This window comes from Cydia strobilella, chromosome 1 (genome assembly GCF_947568885.1).
Source record: "Cydia strobilella chromosome 1, ilCydStro3.1, whole genome shotgun sequence".
In the NCBI taxonomy this organism is placed as follows: domain Eukaryota; kingdom Metazoa; phylum Arthropoda; class Insecta; order Lepidoptera; family Tortricidae; genus Cydia; species Cydia strobilella.
Window position 1 is genome coordinate 23592893 of NC_086041.1, and position 24292 is coordinate 23617184.

A 24292-nucleotide genomic window follows, 5' to 3' on the forward strand; every position below is an offset into this window, starting at 1 on the left:
GATTTTTCTTAGACTTCACATAGTTCACATCTACTACAACCATTATCTGTTTGCTACAAATATAAGTACTAAGATTACAGTCTTATTGATTTAGTAATGATAATGTGTATACATATCAAATTTCATCTAAATCGCTTCAGCGGTTTAAGCGCGAAGTTTACAGACAAAGTTAATTTTGCATTTATAATATTATATTACAGTGGAACCTCGACAGCATGAATCTCAAGGGAAACGCCAAAAACTTTGTGTTAACGAGGTTTCATCTAATAGAGCTAGGGCATCGACTTAGGGAGGTTCGTATAGGTCATTGTTCGTCTTAAAGAGGTTTCGAGTTACAGAGGTAAAACACATGAAAAATTCGTATTAGAGAATTTAGAGAGGTAATTATACAAACGCGTAATGTACCGTCTTATTGTCTTTTTTGACTTGAGGAGTTTGATAGTAAATAACTTCGAGTTATAGGAGTGATAAAACAATACGCCTATTTTACGAGTTATAAAGCTCAAATTTCATTATTTTAGTGAGGTAAAAATTGTACTGGATAATCATGAAGGGAATCGATGGGTAGCTCGTCTTAATGAGGTTAAATATTTCGAGTTATGGACGTTTTGGGCTTTGAAGGGAAGGGAATGGCATTTTATTTCGTGGTAACGAGGATTTCGCCTTATCGAGGTTCAAGTTACCGAGGTTCCACTGTATTGGTAATACTTATCGAAACGCGACTTATCTTACTCGTTAGCGTAGCATATATATTCACTATATACGTGTCATGGAATGTTATTTATCTTAGGTATTTATGAACATTATTTAAGAATGCCTATGTAGCATTGTAGGGTTAGTATTGAGTTACAACCTCTTATTTTATGACTAGCTTTAACCCTATAACATACGTCGACCATTATAAGTAATTGTTTGATTAGAATATACACATTACATAAAGTTAATAGGTACCTATACATTTTGATAACTATAACTTTTTGCATAAGATCGTTAATAGTCATGGACAGAATTAGAATATACATTGGTATATGCCTTATATTCCTATTTATATATATAAACGCTTTAATTATAATATTAGAATAACAATATAATTAGAAAATACGTCGTATCACAATGTACAAAATTAAAATGTCATGATTGTGGTAAATATATGTACATAGAAAATACAAAATAATGGCGGGGGAATGATTTCGTGTATTTATAACTTTGTTTATTGTAAAATTGTTACCAAACTATAAATTAATAGTAGGTAGTATACGCTCTAAATGTTTCTGTTTTTACAGTTTTTACCTATTTTTTGGCTAGTGTAAAACATTCCCGCACCCAAAATCCCGGGGTATGGCCATTACTTCAGCAGCTCTAATCCGGGATCTGGGCGAGCCGGTTTGCGGCGGGCCCAAATGGGCAACATTGGCGCCATGTTATTTATTTATTTGTTTATTTTAAACTTTTATCTACACACATATCATAAACCCTCTATGATGCCTTCAAAATCCGTAAATAATGGCCGAGATTAAGATAAACTGTTTTGTTACAGCAAATTTTTTATCTGTGAAAATGTTATTATTGCTAAATAATAACATCGATTTCGATAATATTATTTTATTCAAATTTCGAACGTCTCTGAAAAACAAAGAAATTTGATTTGACCTCTATTCTAATATCAGTCGAGATGACGTTTTATTCGAAATGAAATGTCAATTGCATACAAATTTGACAAATCTCGCTTGTTAGTTGGTATCGAAAGATATGGCAATCGACCCCCACTCTAGTTTGGCTCTGGATAAAAAAAAAAAATACGGATGCGTGACATGCGTGAAAAAAGTTTTCTTTGCCGCCATTTGCAGTGCAGTTTATCTTTTAATTAGTTTGTAAGTAAAAAATAATTTGTTTTGTTGTTTTTAAAGTAACTAGCAAAAGTTTCGTGTAAAATATGCGATAAAGATATTTCGGAGACGCCACCTCATATCCGCGAATTCCGCCAGAAAGCAAGTATGCCCCAATGTCTGCTGTAATATGAGGCTAGTGAATATATCATAGACAGTTTATAATATGTGTGTAGATAAAGCAGTGTATGTAACTGTACATAATTAGGCATTAAAACACTCGTGTGATTCTTTTATGAAACTCACTACGTTCGTTTCATAAACCCACACTCGAGTTTTAATGCCTTTCATTATGTAGCAGTCACATAAACTACTATATTGCACAATATAACAAATAAAGTACAAATGGCGGACTTAATGCATGTTGTACGATTATCTATGCTTCCGCGTCTATTTTAAGGATCTTGACGAACTTTCTTACATAATTGGGTGTATATTAACCATAGCTATGCCCCTACGTTTGCCTTTTTAGATTTTTGTACTATGGTAAAAATTAGGAGCGAAAACAGATTACATACAAATTTTTAAATGCTCTTATAGTAATAAAAATTCAAAAAAAAAAAATAATCAAACGTAGGGTGGTTGATATACAACAAATTGTGTCAAAATATTTTCAAATATCCAGAGAGGAAAACGAGAACTACGTTTGTATCTTTTTACTCCACTTTCGTCTTAAGGGAAACATGCTGTTTGAAAATGTACATTCATTTAACCTTTTGGACGCCAATGACGGATATATCGGCAGATCGGCACCGCAGGTCCAACGCCAAAGACGGATTAATCGGTCAAAGACCACAGAGCAACATAGGCCTACGTGTATTATGTGCATAAAGTTCAATTTCAGTTTAGACACTTCGATGACGTGGCGTCGGAGTAACAGCATTTGTGTTTGACACGGCGTCGAAGAGTTTAAAAGATTTACCACATCATGCGTGGCCGGGTTTCATCGTGAACAGTGTTTACTATCGACATGCCTTGTAGACTCTGTATTTTAATACGCATACAAACAAAATCTGCAATAAAACTATCCATATGAATAAGGCGTAGATATCATATATGAAAGGTCTATTCAGTCCTAGATATTTCAGATACTGCTGTGGGGTTCGGAACAGGCAGAATTCTTTGTTGCACGGCAGTGGTTCTCGCCCGAAGCCGTAGGCTGCTTGCACGAAGGCATCGAAGGCGTACCGGAAGTAGGACATGTTTGCGAACGGCTGTAAGTATGTCGGCATCTCGTGGTACGGAATGAAAAACTCCGAGAACATCAGCATCGGAATATTGCCGGCTGGTACTAAGAACATTCCCAACTGCAAAAAACACGATCTGTTTAATATGGTATTTGCATGTAATTGAATTGCGTGAAAATTTAATTACATCCAATTCAATTTGCTATTAATTGATAATTAAATTACTCAATTACTTTATTAACTTTTTTATTTTATTTACGAAGATGAACAAATTTACTTGGAGTACCTAATTATAGAGAAAAATCTTTTTTTATTTGATTAAGGTTATAAAATATTTTATATCCCGGGAATTATACCTTTAGGTCCACTTGCACCATCCCACTAACCCGAGCTTAAACCGTTAACTCAGTGTCAAATTGAACTGGTAACTATGGTAACTCCAGGTTTAACCGGTTAATCCCGGGTTAGTGCAAATGGCCCTAAATAGGTAAAAGGTGGGCAAATACATAAGTTACTAGATAATTTTGCAATAGACAAATATGAAACAAAGAGTTGGCCTATCACATATGCTTTTTAAAACTATATTTCCATAGACAATGTTTGGCGGGAAAAAATTTAGGTACTTTCTTTTTAAATTACTCCCACACAGTAAGCTCTATATTGATATAAGTTCATATGGCCGGTGCGGTATTATAAACATTTATTACATTTTTTGGTTAATGCGATAACTAAACGTATGTCATTAAACACCTTGACATCACACGCCGTCCCAACGACCAGCCCGAATGTTTGCGCCAGAATCGTGATGAGAACGCAAATAGCCCAGGCTAGGCCCAGGCGGTGGTATTCCATCGGTTGCGACGTCAAATACCACGCTGGAAACAGGAACAGCGTAGCACAAAGCAGCTGAAAAATATCAAGTATCTTAGTATTTACATAGTATGTAACACTTTAAAGTGTCGCGTTTTGTATACATAATTAATGTCATTAACGGGTCTAACGCGATTAAATTTCATTACTTTACCTTTTTTCCGACGTTTCAGCCAGGTTGCACTAGCTGTGGTCACGGAATGCTTACGTCCCGTCCCAGCAAAATGTCAATTGAGATATTGGTAAACAACACTAAACTACCCGACATTAGTATATATAGGTAAATGTTCGGGGTAGACAAATAAATTAATCTACCGGTACGCTACGAATGGTTTCATTTCAACATTTGAATCACTAGCTAACCAACCAAGGGATCTATCTTCGGACCAGTGTGCGGATATTGTTAGTGTTGCGTGTCGTGCCGTGGACAATAAACATTAAACAAAAACGGGTAGATAGATCAATTTATTTTAGTCTACCCCGAACATTTATATAAACTAATGTCGGGTAGTTTAGTGTTGTTTACCAATATCTCAATTGACATTTTGCTGGGACGTCAGTCTTCGGTGACCACAGCTACATAGTGCAACCTGGCTGAAACGTCGGAAAAAAGGTAAAATAATAAAAATTAACCGCGTTAGACCCGTTAACGACATTAATAAAATTATGTTTACATATTCTACATCTTCAAACTTTATTAGTACCTAAATTCTACATTACGACTAAGGCCGGAAAATAGTAGGGATTACTGCTAGGATTAGAAAGCTATCAATTTTTCTCACCTGCACTGGTAGATCAATTATGATTTTGGCCATGCAGTATGCTGTTAAGCTGTACCATTTATTCAAATGTTCTTGAAGGATCACCGTTGCTTCTGCTGGAACTGAAGTGTGAAATGAAAACACTGAAGTACATGCAATCTGCATAAATGACAAGTACCTAGTTACACAAGGGTAAGATGTTCAAACCTTACGACGTCCCAACTCCCTTCCGTTGACGCTACACCTCCCTTATGGGTGTATTGGGGCATATTTCACCCTAATGGTACTGGTAACAGGTTGACTGCTTTTTATTTATTTTGGCAAAACTAATATAACAACTATTAGGTACAAAAAAAGTAAAAATGGAGAAAATATAAAAAGATGTTTCTAAAGGGCCACTCAAGGGTCAAGGGTCACACAAATTTGTGACTTGTTACGAGAATCCTCTACAGGAGTGAGGTTTGAACTCTATACCCAAATGTAGAACTCATCAATTCCAAAATATTACAATAATCTTTTCTGAACTTTGATGCACTATCATATCATATGGTAAATACTAAATGCTACATTATATTGTGATAAGTACTGTTTCTCTGTCACTAGGCTACTTTTTACCTTACCCAAGCTGATTTCCATCGCTTTCCTTCGAAGGCATGTAATACAAATAAGCAAGAGTAGGAGGTAATTACACGTGTTAACAGTAGGCATTGCGTTGGAGAAGAAGAGGAAGAGCAGGAAGAAGAAGAGGCAGGCGGTGTTGGTGACGATGCGGTCGGCGGACGCGCCCGCGCCGCTGTACAGCGCGCCCAGCAGCAGCGCCACCAGCAGGTGACACACCAGGCGGATCTGAAAACCCGTACAATATATCTCTGATATACTTACACGGTTAAAGTACATTTAAGGAAACTGAATGGCATAGTTAATTTACGTAGATTTTTTTTTTTAATTTTCATACACAATTATTAAATGCTGCATACTTATAGCGTTGTTGTAACACGGGCATTATATATTTAACTCAACTAAACAATTGAAAACTATGACATATCGATGTAATTTCGAACGTCGATAATCCGAGATAGTACCTACATACTTTAAGGTGGTTCGATTTTCATACAAAATTCAATCTGCTTTAATTAAGGCACTACACACTATTACTACACAAATATTTGCTCATTTATCTACTTTCGAATATTCGTTTGCGCTAAATTAATAGAAAAACGTTGTTTCATACAGAAATCATACATAAATCAACGTAATTTTTTCATCAATTTTACGTATGTGTGTGTCACAAATGTCGTGTACAAATACGTTGCGTGCGGCGTTGCCACTCTATGACGTTGGCGACGTTGCCTGGCCGACCTGGCAGGATTTGCAGTGCCGTCCATAGATTAGTATATGGTGCCGTCATGTTTAGTGCATTTTTTGTTGACAGTGTTGACACTGACACATAGGGTCATGTTTATTTTGACTTATCAATTTGTTTGTATAAATTGAAAATGATAGCAACGTCTAAATCAAGTTACAAAAATCATCGGTGTTCTGGTCCGCGAAAATCCAGGAAAATTCACTCAAATGAAGCGGAATTCATGATTTTCGTATGTATGAGTTTCGTAAGGTACAGTTTCACTCCTTTATTGTACATTGTAATTTTCTCGTGCCGATCTTTTTAGAAAATAATCCTCACTTCTTCCGTAATGGTAGGATAATAAGCAGTGAACAATACCCATATAATGTAATTATTACTGTTTTGGTTGCCGAATAGTCAATGTGTCACTAACTCTAGGTTTTTTCAGGTATTGTGTAAAATGAAGAGGCAATCTTGGAAATTGAATGTTTTCCTTCATTAAGCCAGAAAAAATCAGGACATCCTCACAGCAATAAAGTAAAATGAAACATTTCCTAGGCTTGAAAATTATGGAATTTTGTATATGAATGAAAAACACAATTATTACTAGGTAAGTAAATGATAACTTTATTAGAATCCATATTGTTGCATCATCTTTCTTCCTATAACATTAGAGATTTTGTGCTATCATGATATTATTTTTCTTTCAGGTACAGGGCACGGATAACAAATATGAAAAAATGTTATTTCATTTGTTGTGTGAATCCATCTACACCAACAAGACATGCACTGCTGGACATAGGCCTCCCCAGGGATCTCCACAACGACTGGTCTTGCAAGACCGGCCAAAATATCGAGAAATAAATAATATAAATAACCATGATAAATATCCCGTTTTCTATAATAGTTATAATTAGAAGGCCATGCAATGTTGTTACTCACTGTACCTACTTGAATCCAAAAAATAAAATAAAAATAAAGTTTTAATTTTATTTTACAATTACAACTTTATTATTAGTACATTACGATACAAGTGCGAAAAGTAGGAAATTGGCAACGAGTGGCGATAAATTGAAACACGACCGAAGGAAGTGTTTTAATCGACACGAGTTGCGAATTACCTTTTCGCACGTGTATTGTACAACGTTTTACAGTACATAATTATGGCCCTTTACATTTTCGACATATGCACGTATTGTACTAATTACCGCACTAGGGCGGTAACGTATATGTAGCACCATATGTACTAAAAAGTATTTTACAGTACATATGGTGCAACTTTCTCGCCCTAGTGCGTAAAGAGCACTTGTGCGGGAATGAGCACTTTTCGTGCATATGTCGAAAGTTTAAAGTGCCATATGTACTGTAAAACGTTGTACGATACACGTGCGAATAGGTAATTCCTAACTCGTGTCGATTTAAAACACTCTCTGCGGTCGTGTTTTAATCTGTCGCCACTCGTTTCGAATTTTCTCTTTTCCGCACTTGTATCGTAAATAACTATTTCAAACTGCAAGGGTACGATGATAGATCTCAATTCAATATAATTTTGCAACATTTGGCATTATTAGGTTATAAATTGTATGGAGATGAAATCTATCATCGTACCCTTCCAGTTTGAAAAATACTATAGAGGCTGGGCAGTAAGGGATTGCTTTACTTGTAGAACTATATTTAGCGCTTTAAAAAAAAACTGATACCTGACACTTACAAACCTGGACTTCCTTGGGCTAGTGCTACTAAGAATCGTCAGTATTCTCCATCCTTTCTGAGTTGGAAGAACCCAAAAAGGTGAGATTTGTGAAAGTCAGGTTTTCAATATATGTGGTGTTTTCAACCAAACGGGTACCTACTTATTGTTGTCATATTTCCATAAAGCTTCAAAATGAAATCAACCTAATCGACAACCGACAATGTGGTACCTTTTAGTTCAAAACGTCACATATTTTTATAAAACGTTATAAACTAATTTATTAATAATACTGAATATCTGGGAGAAAAAGAAAACATAAGTAAAAACTCAAAAATGCTCGTTTTCCCTAGACCTAGCTAGATCGAACCCCTTACAGCAAATTTCATCGAAATCGTTAGAGCCGTTTCCGATATCACTGAAATATATTTCGGTTATATCGGAATCGGACAAGAATTCGAAGAATAAAAGGTATAAGAAACATAAGATAACACAAAAAGGACAAAAAAAAGCACCCCTGACGTACCAGTCTCGAACCCGAATCCTCTTGCACGTATTTCCACGAACATACCGCAACGCCATTGCAGCATACTTACACTGCATGAAATTGTCTACTACAAGCATCACGGAAACACTGTTTGCATGTGTGAGTAATAGTAGGAAATAGCATGACAGAAACACTCTGTCGACTTTAAAAGTGTTTTTTGCACTAATGAAGTATTCAATGTTTATTATAACAGTTCAATATTTATGTAAAGAATGCGCTAAACATACTTTTAAGTATACAGATACCAACACTATTCCACAAAAAAATTAAACCTGAAAATTTGCGAAAGTGACGCCATCTAGCGGGGTTTAAGCTTTGGGTAACCTAGTCGAACCACCTTAATACTGCGTTTTTTTGTGTAAGTTTTGTACACCCTTGTTGTAGATGTATTTTGAGACTATTTTCCATAAATTAAAGTATCTATACTATAGGTACCTGTGTTGAGTGTACGTCTCGCAGTGCGCCTATACTGCAGCGCCACAGCAGCGCGCATAACTGTCTCCACAGCCCGGCTGTGAGCCGCGCGGGTTGCGCCGGTGACGCGCTCAGTAAAGCCTCATCTTCTGTTGCATAAACTGGAATTGGAATGAGGTTTCCGGGAACAATAATGATTATCTGTCAAAGCGTCGTATTATCTTCATTAATCATAGGTGGTAGGGTGACCTTTTTTTGTAGACCTATCGTGTCAAAGCTGTTATATACCTACTGTATCTTTAGGTAGTTAAAGAAATGTAAACAATTTGTTTTTACCTAGCAAATACCTAGGACGACACAAATTATTATTTTTAGGTTTAGGTTATGGTCTGGAAACTATATGTAAAAAACAAACAACTTTAATATTCTTGTAACCTCAGAAGTTATCGCTACGGGTCTAAAGGTTTCTACATTTTTGTTTTATTTAGAAAAGTGTTTTCTTATAATTATCATAAAAATATGCGCTTTCACGGCAATGAAGCGGACCAACTAAGTGGTCAAATAATGACTGTCCGTACAAAACACCCACCTTTTCCGTTTCCGTTTAAGACTGTGTTCTTGGCTATTTTCTTCATTTCAATCGTGTAACTTTTAGCTTCTTGCTCTATGTAGGTTAAATTACCAATATGGTCTCCACTGGCGATTTCTAATACTGTAAAAAAATACGTACAAATAACACCAAACAACAAGAAGTTACATGAAATCATTAATGAAGTCTTATCTGAATAATCAATGGAATAACGCTGTGCGGATTTATAGGCTGGGGCCTGGGGCTGGTGTGATATTTATTAGTTCCTCTCCTTGAAAGTTTAAGGGCATGATAGAATGGAATACTTATCTACAATAGGTTTTGTTTCAGGGTACAGGCCAAAACTATGCGGATACTTTATTTCACTAATGTAAATTAAAAAAATGTTTACTAGTGTAGTAAAATATACCTACTTAGTATACAAACAAAAAATCTACAACTCGGGAACCAATATTTGTGTTTGTCATACAAAAGAAGTTCAAACTTCATTAGTTTTACACCTTAATAGTGACCATTTGACCAATAAGAAACCCTGTTTAGGTAGGTACTTACAATAATCGGCCATATTGTAGTACTGAGGACATCTGTAGCCTGCTTTAGCAAGTGTGTCGGGGATATCTTGGATCGCACCCGCGTATATCGTTCGCCCTTCGGCCATCAGTATGACGTCGTCGGCGGATGTGAACAGGTTGGAGGATGGTTGGTGGATGACGCACGCCACGGTGCGGCCGTTGCAGGCGACGTCGCGGAGCGCGCGAGCCACGGACATAGAGGACACAGAGTCTAAGCCACTGGAGAGAAGAGAGCGAGCTTATGATTTTTTATTACAGTTTAAAATCGAATATTCGTTTTATTAGTTCCGTCGTGTTGACGCGATTAACACGTTGGACAATTAACACGTTGGCTACCCACCATACTACACGTACAGTATTCGTTATTCCCAGGCCCCCTAGAAATTTACTGACCCCACCGGTGATGCTCAAAGCATCGCTCTATTAGCAGTGGCAATAGAGCAGTAACTAATATAGCCCCCCCCTCCCCCCCGGCCGTCATCATAGGACGCCGCCATGTCCGAATTTTTTAAGATAGATGTATGATAACCATATATATACATATATATAATAATTTTTTTGTGCACAAAATTCAGAATTTTTCACATACTGATATAGTTGAATAAAAAAATTGCAAACCGATTTTGATATGTTCGTCAATATTTTCCTTTTTTTCTATTAAACTATACAATTAATGTCAAAAAAATTGTAAATAAGTAAGTAGTAAGTAGGTAAATAGAAGCCGATATGATTTTTCACCTAAAGCGCGGCGGCGCGGCGGCGTGTAACTTTGAATGTCCCCTCTGCCTATCCATCAGGGGGCGGTGGATGGCTACCGGGCTAAATTAGCTTAGCTTTACCTATCATACATCTGTGCCAAATGAATTCATCCACCTCCAACATTTGCACCTCCCATACATTGGGTGACACCTAGGAGGATATAACCAAATTTGGTTATATCCTCCTAGGGTGACACGGTTGACACTATACTACTTCCTGTACTATTGCTATGCTCTATGACATGGTAAACAAATGTGTCAGTATCAAAGGCCACCAAAAGTGTCAAGTGAGCAGCTATTAAATAGTATATGTATAGTGTACAATCATTACATGAATATGTAATTAGTAGTTTTATGTTATAATCAGTACTTTGTTTCTTTGGTTGGTTGGATATTATAATGAACACTAGGTATCTATCGTCGAACTATAAAATAATGATCGTGTCTTATCCAACCTCGACATTGGCGGAATCATCAAGCCATCAAGATAAAATTGATTGATACCTAGTGACTAAGTGTGGTGCACCTGCAACAGAAACTGCCGAGTTTCTATTTGGGCTCTTTATATCGAGATTTGAAGGCAGCAGCAGGGCCGTCAGCAACAGCAACGTGGCAAAGGGCGGTAAGTGTTTCCCATGCAGCCATCAGACCTCGTTTCGCTTAACATTCTTGTATTTTAGTTACCTATCCTACTTTTTACTTACCTGTTGATGTTATTCACACGGTGTAGATACACATACACAATCGGCAGTACAGAAACAAAATCATGTAGGTAAATACGAATGTATAGTCATCGATAAAAACTCCTAGACCCTACAATTTACCGAATTTCATTTATTTAATCTTTATTGTACATAATTTTTACGAAAAATAATTTTTAAGAAAATAAAAAACCGACTTCAATGGGGGATGCCGTTGAAAGGTTACTTATTGTTGATGGTGCACTCCAGACAATGATATGAAAAAGACAGCATCTTTTGCCTAACTAAAAGGAGGTAAAACCACCCACGTTTCTAGTAGCATTTCGTTTCTGTAAGGGTCATAGTTCTAACCTAACCTAACCTAACCTAATGTTCTAATAGCATTTCGTTTCTGTAAGGGTCACAGTTCTAACCTAACCTAACCCACTTTTCTGATAGCAGTTCGGTCCTGTGAGGATCGCAGTTAAATAATTTTCAAGAAAAAAAAAACCGACTTCAATGGGGGATGCCGCTGAAAGTTCACTTATTGTTGATGGTGCAGTCTTAGATTCCAGACAATGAAATAAAAAAGGCAGCATCTTTTGCCTAATAATGTAGAAAAGGAGGTAAAACTACCCACTTTTCTAGTAGCATTTCGTTTCTATAAGGGTCGCAGTTCTAACCTAACCTAACCTACTTTTCTGATAGCATTTCGTTTCTGTAAGGGTCACAGCTCTAACCTAACCTACTTTTCTGATAGCAGTTCTGTTCTGTGAGAATCGCAGATCAAAACCCAACCACCCACCTAACCCACTTTTCTAGTAGCATTTCCGGGTTCGGATCAGAGTCCGGGTCCAAGTTTGGGTCAGAGTTCGGTCCGGGTCCGGGTCCGAGTTGGGGTCCATGTTCAGACCCGGGTCCGAGTCCGGGTCCATGTTTAGGTCTGGGTCCATAAGGAAGAGAACAAATCGCCAAACGTAAACTATGTGTCATTGAAGAGTTCCATTCTGATCATTATCAGTCATCAAATGTCACTTTTTTAAATGTAAATGCTGGATTTGTTGATGAAAAAACAAAAATCACTATAAGTATGCCTTTCACATTTGAGGAGTTCCCTCGGTTCCTCGTGGGTCTCATCATCAGAACTCGAGCTTGACAAAAATATGTCTTAAAAACTTAAGTTGCTTAACAAACATAAAGAAGAGGACAAATCGCCAAACGTACACTATGCGTCATTAAAGAGTTCCATTCTGATCATAATCAGCAGTTCCACTTCATCAAATGTCACTTTTTAAAATGGAAGTGCTGAATTTGTTTATAAAAATACAAAAATCACTTTATGTATGCCTTTCACATTTGAGGAGATCCCTCGATTCCTCATGGAACCCATCATCAGAACTCGAGCTTGACAAAAATGTTTCTTGAAAACCTAACTTGCTTAACAAATATAACGAAGAGGACAAATCGCCAAACGTGAACTATGCGTCATTGAAGAGTTCCGTTCTGATCATCATCAGCAGTTCCACTTCATCAAATGTCACTTTTTAAAATGGAAATGCTGGATTTGTTGATAAAAATACAAAAATCACTATATGTATGCCTTTCACATTTGAGGAGCTCCCTCGATTCCTCATGGATCCTATCATCAGAACTCGAACTTGACAAAAATGTTTCTTGAAACCTAACTTGCTTAACAAACATAACGAAGAGGACAAATCGCCAAACGTGAACTATGCGTCATTGAAGAGTTCCGTTCTGATCATCATCAGCAGTTCCACTTCATCAAATGTCACTTTTTTAAAATGGAAGTGCTGAATTTGTTTATAAAAATACAAAAATCACTATATGTATGCCTTTCACATTTGAGGAGATCCCTCGATTCCTCATGGAACCCATCATCAGAACTCGAGCTTGACAAAAATGTTTCTTGAAAACCTAACTTGCTTAACAAATATAACGAAGAGGACAAATCGCCAAACGTAAACTATGCGTCATTAAAGAGTTGCATTCTGATCATCATCAGCAGTTTCACTTCATCAAATGTCACTTTTTAAAATGGAAATGCTGGATTTGTTGATAAAAATACAAAAATCACTATATGTATGCCTTTCACATTTGAGGAGCTCCCTCGATTCCTCATGGATCCTATCATCAGAACTCGAACTTGACAAAAATGTTTCTTGAAACCTAACTTGCTTAACAAACATAACGAAGAGGACAAATCGCCAAACGTGAACTATGCGTCATTGAAGAGTTCCGTTCTGATCATCATCAGCAGTTCCACTTCATCAAATGTCACTTTTTAAATGTAAGTGCTTGATTTGTTGATGAAAATACTAAAATCACTATATATATGCCTTTAATATTTGAGGAGTTCCCTCGAATCCTCATAGATCCCATCATCAGAACTGCTTTTTGACAAAAACGGGACCAATCTGTTTGAAATCTTGAAGTCGGTTAAAAATAAACCTGATCGATTGATACGTTTAATGAAAATTTGTCATCTAGCCTATTGTTTATCTTCATACGAAATATCACACACAACTTTAAAAACACCAGAGATAGGAAGGTTTGAACTTTTTTTGTTTCATTGGTCAACAAGTTACCCTACATATCATTTTGGAGAATAAAATAAAACTAACATTCCATACCTGGTAGGCTCATCCAGTAGCATGATTAGAGGATTAGTGAGGAGTTCGCATGCAATCGTCAGGCGCTTCCTTTCGCCTCCTGACATTTGACCGGCTTTTGTGTCAAGTACACCCTCCATACCGAGCTGCGATGACACCGACACGATCTGGAGGCATATTTGACTTTTTATTGACTAACGAAGGTACATTACATGACGATCAAAAGGCTATTTCTTTGTAAAGTAATGTTTGTGAACAGTCAGATTAAATTTCGTGTTATAGCAACGGTCTAACAAGGTTGTAAAATGTCTCCGGCTTAATAAAATAATAATAATAATTCAGCCTATCTACCTCCCACTGCTGGGCACAGGCCTCCTCTCATGCGCGAGAGGGCTTGGGCGGATTGGCGACTTCACATAGACCTTTTGAATTTCTTCGCAGATGTATGCAGGTTTCCTCACGATGTTTTCCTTCACTAAGAAGCTAGTGGTAACTATCAAATGTAATTCCGTACATAAGTTCCGAAAAACTCATGGAATATAAATATCTTCTGTAATTGTAGTTACTTTTACAAATTATAACATTTACAATAGCTATATGTATAGGTACTTTATATTAGGAAAGTTATCTCCATGGGTCGGTAGTGGGTCGGGATTATTTCCGCACTCCACATTTAGTACCTATTCCTAAATCTACTTCTCTTTTTGTCCATATATTTTCGTGCAAAGAAAAATTACCGCATTTTCTCTTTCTCTAAATGTAGCATTGGGAAGCTTGAGGCTGGCTGCAAATATTAGGGTTTCCTTTCCTGTGAGGGTGTCTATAAGCGACGCCTGTTGAGCCACCAACACCGTGTTCCGGTCTGTACCGTACAGCGATCCTTGTACACCAGCTTTCCTGAAACCACGGAATTATATCGTGTCACATTTACTGATGTGCCATCGGGTTTGGGGTATGATTTTTTCCGTTTCCAAAATGAAAGTTTCCTTCATTTCCTGTGAAATTTTCCTAAAATTTTCGAGAAATTTTCCAACTTTTTTAAACTTTCCGCAACTTGCTCATTTGTAGTTTACCTACATTTTTTTAATGTTAAAAATATGACAATGAGCCAACCTAAGTACTGATAATCGTTTTACTACTGTGTAGATCTGTATACCTTTGTAGGGAGTATGGTGGCAGATTTTCATTTCAAGTCAATTTACAATTTTGAAAAACAAATATGTTTTGACTTTTGATGGCATTAGGAAATTCAATGTTGCGGATTTTCTTTTCATTATGTCTCAGTGGTCAGAGGTCAGTGGTCAGAATCTCAGTTTTAATTTGTTAATTATTTTGCAGTCTCTGTCATTAAATTCTTCGAAAACTAAAGGGGCCCACTGACTATCAGTCCGCCGGACAATATCGGCCTGTCAATTGCTCGGAACTGTTAAATTTTTGTTCTAACTGACAGGCCGATATCGTCCGACGGACTGATAGTCATACCCTTAATGAAGGCGAATAGGACATTCTACTTTTAACGCGCAAGGCGGTAGAAATTTTACAATGCATCTGCTCGAAAAGTGCGTTTCCTACGGAGGCATATCATGCGGAAAGTACTACTTCTCCGCACTAGTGCTTTTTGTTTTCATTTCTTTTTACAGTACATATGGTGCTACTTTCTCGCACTAATGCGTAAAGAGCACTTTTCGTGCATATGTCGAAAGTTTAAAGGGCCATATGTACTGTAAAACGTTGTACGATACACGTGCGAATAGGTAATTCGCAACTCTTGTCGATTTAAAACACTCCTTTTAATAATTAAACTTATTTGCCATGATATGTTTTTTTTTTACTCGCACAATGCATAGTAAAACATCGTATGATACACGTGCGAAAACATGATTTCCGCACTTGTTGCATAAATAGCTAGGTATGAGTGAAATATAAAAATACTTATTTTCTCTTAAATCTCTAATGATTGGTGCCGTTACTGTGTGCCCACTTGAAACTCAATCGCAAATTTGTATTAACATTTATTTTCTGATGCAGTAATGTCGTTATGTTGACTTTAAGGAGCATTGAGGTCAAGGAAGGCTGCGCCTGCAAGTGGACGGGTACTTATTATATAGTAAGTCAACAGGGCCGTTGAAACCCTTTTAATGTTTTTTTGCTACACCAGCTCGTAAAGGATATCTTTATTCTTCAAAAACTGATGAGAAAGATCAAGTTGCATATTATCCACATCAGTAGAAAAGTAATTTGATGCATACTCGGAAACAATTCCGTGTGTTGGCTGGTAGAACTGACTTTAAAAATATTTCAAGATATATATGATGATTAAATATTTAATAGCATTCATTTGGATTTTATTGGTGATGTTTTCCAGTTAGTGTTTCCTCGCGTTCGTGTGGTGAAAAATGTTGTTTCACTCGGTGGCCAAGTTCATTTAAAGATGTAGTAAAGCTAGGAAATTAGAAAGGAATAAAAGGAAGTTTGGGTCAGAGTTCGGTCCGGGTCTATTCTGATCATCATCAGCAGTTCCACTTCATCAAATGTCACTTCTTTTAATGTAAATGCTGGATTTGTTGATGAAAATACAAAAAATACTATATGTATGCCTTTCACATTTGAGGAGTTCCATCGGTTCCTCGTGGGTCTCATCATCAGAACTCGAGCTTGACAAAAATATGTCTTAAAAACTTAAGTTGCGTAACAAACATAACGAAGAGGACAAATCGCCAAACGTGAACTATGCGTCATTGAAGAGTTCCGTTCTGATCATCATCAGCAGTTCCACTTCATCAAATGTCACTTTTTTTAATGTAAGTGCTTGATTTGTTGATGACAATACTAAAATCACTATATGTATGGCTTTAACATTTGAGGAGTTCCCTCGATTCCTCATGGATCCCATCATCAGAACTGCTTTTTGATAAAAACGGGACCAATCTGTATGTATATACTTACAATCAAAAAAAGAATTTTCAAAATCGGTTTAGAAATGACGGAGTTATGGAGTAACAAACATAAAACATACAACCGAATTGAGAACCTCCTCCTTTGAAATCTTGAAGTCGGTTAAAAAGGCGCCAAATTAAAAAAATGTAGGCGCCAAGAGTTGATTTCCCATAGAAAATTTTAATTTCGCGCCTGTTTCTGTTTCTACTGACAAGTTGATGCGTGTTTCAGTATTTGTTCAGTACACACACACAGAGGATAAATTTATTCTAACTAGACAGTTTTTGTATAATATCTTTATGCTTATCGTAATTTTCGGTTTTTGAACGCATCATAGAGGGTTTGTAATAATAACAGAGTTTATAGATAAATAAAATAGTAACCATTAAAAACATAGCTTGTTATCGAGCAATATTGAACTGACCATGTGCGATGAGCGAACGCGGATGGGTTGGTAAGATACTTACAGAATTATAATTATTTAAATGTTATTTAAAAATATTTATAATAATTCAATGTTTTTAAGAATAATAATAACTGCATCAATAAATTGCTCTGATATTTAGATTAAGGTAATATTTGTAAAACTTGACAATTTAAAAGTGCTTGTTGCTAGGCCTATTTGAATAAAGAATATGTTGACTTTGACTTTGACTTAGTGATAAAATGATTGTTTATTTCGATTTTGCTAGTGTCATTCATTGCTGAACCTGACTGGAACATATCATATCTTGTCATTTTATCCAATTATAATCATGAATCGTTGGTTTTTAACTTTTTAGGGTTCTGTATCCTTATAGGATCACTCATGCGTTTGCCTGTCCGTCTGTCACAGCCTAATATCCCCAAAACTACAGGACCAATCAAGTTTTGGGAAAATTTTAAAATAAAAATTTTCAAACTATATTAATTAGGTAAATATCAAATGAAAAAGCTCATTGTGAGAATCTCACGCATATTTTTTTTGTAATTTTAAAATAAATAGGTTTTTATCTTTGTGTGTATTTAGGGGCATCCATTATTCACGTCATACGAAGTAAGGGGGGGAGGGGTTCTGAAAAAATCACGAATGATCACCATAGGGCGAGCGGTGGTCTAAGGAAATATGACGTGTATTTTTTTTAATTGCACATTTAAAAGTTCATTAAACAGTAGTAGTTTTAGGTTTAGTCTTATCGTATTTAGCAATAGGGTCGAACACTAGCCAAAAACGTATGACGTGATTAATGGGTGGGCCCTTTGCAGGGGTTTAGAATCGATACTCACCACCGACAACACTAAAAATGCATGTATCTACTTAAGTAATTGTACTTCAACAGCTATCGTAGTTAGTCAAACCAGCTACAAGACCAGAATTAGCATCTAAAAATTCATACATCATGTGCATTACAATTTATAATAATTGAATGGATGGATGAATGGATGAATTTAAAGGGGAAAAGAATACAACATTTAAGAAAATGATGAAAGCTTGGCTGTGTGGGAAATGTTTCTACAGTGTAGGCGAGTTCCTTAATAGTTAAGTTAATATAATATGCATGGACTTAGGCTAGTTTAATTAAATTTGTATGCCAGTTTGTAGGCACAATGTGGAGATCCTATGTACTTACATATTGTAAATATTTTTAAGACCTCTGTAACCCATATTGACAAATAAATTATCAATCAATCAATACTTTGTTAATACATAGGTACAGCTATTGAGATTTGAAATGTATGTTTTAACTACGATATCATAGCTGTTGTAGGATGTGGTCTGTTACCAACATCGTCCATCAAACATCATCCCACTCTACTCTCGTGTACTTCAATAGACATTCATACACGATTGGGTGGCTTGTATTAAATATCGGCTGAATTTAATGGATGAAATATACCTATTTATAACATAACTTAAAATTACTATTAAAACTTAAAATTTAATAACTATAATAGAATTGACTTACTTTCGCATGGCTAATATTTTCAATAAGGTCGTTTTCCCTGCTCCCGACGGGCCGAGGATAAAAGTGAGGCGCCCCGGCCGGAGCGCCCCGCAGGCTCCTCGCAGGATGGCTTGTCGCTCGTGTGGGCCTCGCTTTATTCTCCTGCATATCCGACCTGTAAACGCGTGACTGGATGTTAATTTCAATTTCAATTTCAATGTTAATTTCAATTTCAATTTCAATTTCAATTTCAATTTCAATTTCAATTTCAATTTCAATTTCAATTTCAATTTCAATTTCAATTTCAATTTCAATTTCAATTTCAATTTCAATTTCAATTTCAATTTCAATTCCAATTTCAATGCTTTATAAAATAAAATTTTACATGTCAGGTTTACAATACTTAATGCTAAGGCTTATAATATTAATATTAGATTTAAGTACATAATGGACAGACAAGGCTGAGTCAGCGAACCAGTTGTTTATGTTTGTTTTATGAATAAGTAAATATATAATATATCGTTTTATCTACTTGGTACAGTGTTGGGTCTCGAAAAAGGCATCGACTGAGTAGTACACGTCAGACGCCAGTTTTGATTTAAGTTTCTTATATAAACATTGGTCACTAGTGGTTTGTTTCAACTTCATCGGGATTTTGTTATATACTTTAGGTCACCTTTTAGACTTGACAAGTCGCGCCTTATAGTCTAACCCGTTCGTATAAAAATACCGCAAATCGATGTACAGGTTAGCCGTTTGGCACACACATACTAGAGGCCAAAACAAAATTTTTGACCCGTAGTTTCTAAAAAAATTTCGCTGCGGGGGGGTGGTAAAACATTTTTTTTTTTGTATGGAAAAAAATTTTTTTTGTTTCAAAACTTATGGTATGTGGTATCATACGAAAGGGCTTTTTGAGGCGATTCTAAAAATATATCACATCATTACATTTCGGGCATTTTTTTAAAATTAAAACAAAAAGAATTTTCGAAACATACCAAGTTTGGGCTCCTCCAGACACGATATGGTAGATTTTTTTTGTACAATATACCACAAATGATACGTGATATCCTCATGTCTAACTCCAAGAAAGCAATTTTGAAAATAATATCATTAACATTTTTTTTTTTTTTTCAATTTTACAAAGTGACACAGTTCTACTTCAATACTTATTTCACGAGACTTATGGAACTATACTGCAGATACGGTACATATTAATCATAAAATGATACGTAATATCTATATATCGAACGGGAAATACCTCTTTAACCCTTTAACTGCGCCTTTCATCAGTTGGTATAGTTTGTTTAGTTTTTGATACAAAATATCAAGATTGTATCCTTCAGATACGATATACCCTATCGATTTTTCTTTGTACAATATACCACAAATGATACGTAATATCTTATTATCTAACCCCAAGAAAGCAATTTTGAAAATAATTTCATTTAGATTTTTTTTTAATTTCTCAATATTGTAATATTGAAAAATTATACACATGAAAAAAATTTAAAAAAAATTCTTAAAGAAATTATTTTCAAAATTGCTTTCTTGGGGTTCGATATCAAGATATTACGTATCATTTGTGGTATATTTTACAAAAAAAATCAGTAAGGTATGTCGTAGCTGGAGGATACAACCTTGATATTTTGTGTCAATAACTAAACAAATTATACCAACTGATGAAAAGGCGCAGTTAAAGGGTTAAAGAGGTATTTCCCGTTGGATATATGGATATTACGTATCATTTTATGATTAATATGTACCGTATCTGCAGCATAGTTCCAAGGTCTCGTGAAATAGGTATTGAAGTAGAACTGTGTCACTTTGTAAAATTGAAAAATTAAAAAAAAATTGCTAATGATATTATTTTCAAAATTGCTTTCTTGGGGTTAGACATGAGGATATCACGTATCATTTGTGTTATAATGTACAATAAAAATCAGCCATATCGTGTCTGGAGGAGCCCAAACTTGGTATGTTTCGAAAATTCTTTTTGTTTTAATTTAAAAAAAATGCCCGAAATGTAATGATGTGATATATTTTTAGAATCGCCTCAAAAAGCCCTTTCGTATGATACTACACTCGATAGGTTTTGGATTTTTTTTCCATACAAAAAAAATAATGTTTTATTACTCCCCCCCGCAGCGAAATTTTTTTAGGAACTGCGGGTCAAAAATTTTGTTTTGGCCACTAGTATGTGTGTGCCAAACGGCTAACCTGTACATCGATTTGCGGTATTCCTTTGAAATTGGGGTCGAGCGGCTTCTGCTATTAGGTGGATTAAGTTGAATATGCCTTCTAGAACTCGCACCTCGGGCGTTGCAACGAGTCGAAAACTGTGTTATGTTGCGTGTTACCAAAGATAGATATAACTCCGTAATAGATGGATACAGTCTAAGGAAAAAACGTGCCTCGAAAATCAAGAAAATTTGATTCTCGTTCAGGGGGCGCTACTAGTTTTGGCCTACAGTCGTATGGCGTTGACGGTTTCGTTTGTTATTTAACAATTTTAACGCATATCAGTGAAAGACCATGGGTCAAAATCATAAAAATAATTAATGCAAATAAAAAAAATCATTTATCTATATTTAAATACATTCTATCGTATTTTTATAAATCTTTATTTTTAGTTTTAAAGTGTGTCGACAGATGGCAGTGAATTTACTGGGGTTACAAAATTTACTATGACAGTACCGCTCTAGTATAAGTTACTCTATGGTGTTACGTATTTTGCCACTCATATCCATTATTTAAAAAAAAAAATGCTTTTACTTTAAGAAATTCTGTTCTTTTCACCAAATCTGTAGCTGCACTGGATTTTCAAGCTGCCATTTTCAAACAAAAAGACGTATTTCGCTCATATTTCAATGGGTGCCAGTCAACAGTGTGCTGTCACTGCACAGTGTTGCAAAATTAAGAAATCGGTACTACTCTTATTATCTTAGGTCCAAAAAATGTCGGTTATTGGTTCTTGTCGGTCATTGGTACCTCTACGTTTTATTCCCACGCAAGCCTATTAAAAGACCGGGATTTATAGGCCCGTCAAATCCAAGAAGATAAATAAATATTACCGGACATTATTTACACAAATTTTCTAAGTCACAGTAAGCTTCATAAGGCTTGTGTTTTGGGTACTTAGACAATGATATACATTATAGGTATATAAATACTTAAATACATAGAAAATACCCATGACTCAAGAACAAAATATTCGTGTTCATCACACAAGTAAATGCCCTTACCGGACCGGGATATTTGAACCCAGGAACATCATGATGATTTTATCGGTAGGTATATATACCTTCCTTATTTATCGTTGACCCCTAAATGCATAACAATTGGAAAATTAGTTATATAGTGTAATAGAACGTAAAGTAGGTAACCCTGTTAAAGATGATGGTGTTACATCGTACTTTGCTGGACGTGGAAGCCGATTCGAACTTGTTTATTCTTATTACTATTACTGGTACGAGCGATATGCGTTGCGAGTATAATAGGTAATGTCACAAACAAAAAATCAATAGTTAACACATTTGTAGTTTGAATGCTGCTCATAGGCGTCGTCCGGCACTTACTTAATTCTTAATATACTTGCGCGTCAGAGCCTTAGACGTAGAACTGCCTATTAATTAATTATCTATTAAAGTTACGCTACGAAATATGCGATACGATCGCACAAGGTTTGGGCTAGTCAGGCTGGAAACAGCTGTGTGGGTTATTTTATTATGCATGTTTACCTTTAGCTGGTAGTAATTGTGTTTGTGTGAATGTGAGCTGCATGTGCACTGAATTATTCATAAATTATTAGATTACAATGGTAATAGGTGGTTATAAGTACAGTAGAATCCGTATATACATATATAATGACATCGAAGGGAAGTGACAAATGCGTCATGCTACGCGGATGTCATATAAAACAAAGTTGATCAACTTCTTATTTATGTTAAGTTTTTCAAATTAATCTCAAAGTTACCCGTGAACAAGATGCATGTTGCGTCAAAATTTTGGGAGCTCATAAACAATACAAAAGGTAATCACGGTCTATATCCCGGTCAATAAAAGTCTAATCTCAAATTCCTTTGTAAAAGATGAGTTTTATTAATCTTGTACCAATTGTCAACTTGTCACTGAGAATCAAAACTAAAACAACTTACACGCCATACAACTGTAGCAAACGTCCTCGCAGGGAAAGTCGTGGGGACGGCCACGAAAACCAGCTCATCGATTTGTCATCACTATAAGCGAAGTCATCCTATACGACTTTGTTACAAATAATTTTATATGAAAACCAAACTTCGCACAGTAATTACGTCATAGGTAGTAAGCGATTGATCAACATAAGTGAAGTCATAATAATAGGATTCTACTATCTGCAGGCTTGTAAGGAAGGACATTATCAATCGTCTGGCAGGTGTTTATAAACAATAAGTGTCTGCGACGCCTCTTAGGGATTTCCGCATTTTAGGAATGACGACCTGACTGGCCTAGTGGGTAATGACCCTGCCTGCGAAGCCGATGGTCCCGGGTTCGAATCTCGGTAAGGGCATTTATTTGTGTGATTAGCACAGATATTTGTTCCTGATTCATGGGTGTTTTCTAAGTTTGTCCCTAAATTTATTTATTTATTTACTGGCCACGAACCGTCTCAAACGTTAGACTGTGGCAGATAACTGACCAGAGACCCATAGAACGACAAATTCTTGCAAGGAAATAGCGTTGGATCGGATAGAACGGACAACCACCTGTCCAAGCAGGGTCTCCGTTGGGAATCGACTGGCAATAGACGGTCGGGGCGGCCGTCCTCGTACTACATGGAGGTGATGAGAAGGAGACCCCATAGAACCCATGCATCTAAATGCAAAACCTTGTCGACTCATCCTTGATTTAGTATGCAGTTTTATAGAGCAACGATACCCAGAAGATAGCAAACTAACGAGAGTTATTTGCTACAGGTACTTACTACTGGTTAGATACATATAAGTTTAAGGTTAAAGACTTTTAAAACCTGTTATACCTAACTGTCAAAATGTTTATTTCAATAAGGCCCAAAATAGTGCTTTTAAAACACTTGGACTTTTCAAGAGTACCGTAATATTTTTATAACTATTTTAATATATACATATATGAATAAACTCAAAAAAATCATCTGGCATAATGTTGGGCACACTTGTCTCGGAGATAAGGATTAGTTTGGGAGATTTTCGCCTATTTTCGGTGCAGTAGGTTCAAAAAACATGATATGATATCCGAGCTCCCATCGCAGTTCAAGTGTTATTTAAACGTCAAACTTCTATTAAATTATGACGTATTTAATAACACTTACACTGCGTGTCCGATCAAAATCGTTATCTTGGTCTAACGCTATATAGGTATGTTTATATTGATTATGCCGATTTAAAGTAAACCATCACTACTATCATGTTGTAACAATTAAACGAGGTTGTGATATAGTTTTCATGCTCCAATTACCCACTGGTGACCAAAGTAGGCATTTTACT

The 24292-nt window shown here is 36.0% G+C and overlaps 1 protein-coding gene across 5 annotated transcripts in view; it reads right to left on the reverse strand.

Annotated features, from left to right (window-relative positions):
- Window positions 1–2375: 2375 nt before the first annotated feature.
- The window catches only part of LOC134742097 (ATP-binding cassette sub-family G member 4-like), a 36605-nt gene continuing 14688 nt past the window's right edge, over window positions 2376–24292 (reverse strand). For 2 of the 5 annotated variants that reach the window (XM_063675054.1, XM_063675036.1), the window contains exons 2-11: window positions 18813–18966; window positions 14667–14826; window positions 13951–14096; window positions 9842–10080; window positions 9284–9412; window positions 8722–8861; window positions 5394–5550; window positions 4726–4826; window positions 3824–3979; window positions 2376–3193 (exon numbers count right to left, since the gene is read on the reverse strand). In XM_063675054.1, the coding sequence (XP_063531124.1) occupies window positions 2849–3193; window positions 3824–3979; window positions 4726–4826; window positions 5394–5550; window positions 8722–8861; window positions 9284–9412; window positions 9842–10080; window positions 13951–14096; window positions 14667–14826; window positions 18813–18966 (1727 nt within the window). In that variant the 3' untranslated portion in view covers window positions 2376–2848. The remainder of the gene's footprint in view (window positions 3194–3823; window positions 3980–4725; window positions 4827–5393; window positions 5551–8721; window positions 8862–9283; window positions 9413–9841; window positions 10081–13950; window positions 14097–14666; window positions 14827–18812; window positions 18967–24292) is intronic. The other 3 variants (XM_063675062.1, XM_063675045.1, XM_063675070.1) reach the window with 3 other exon arrangements.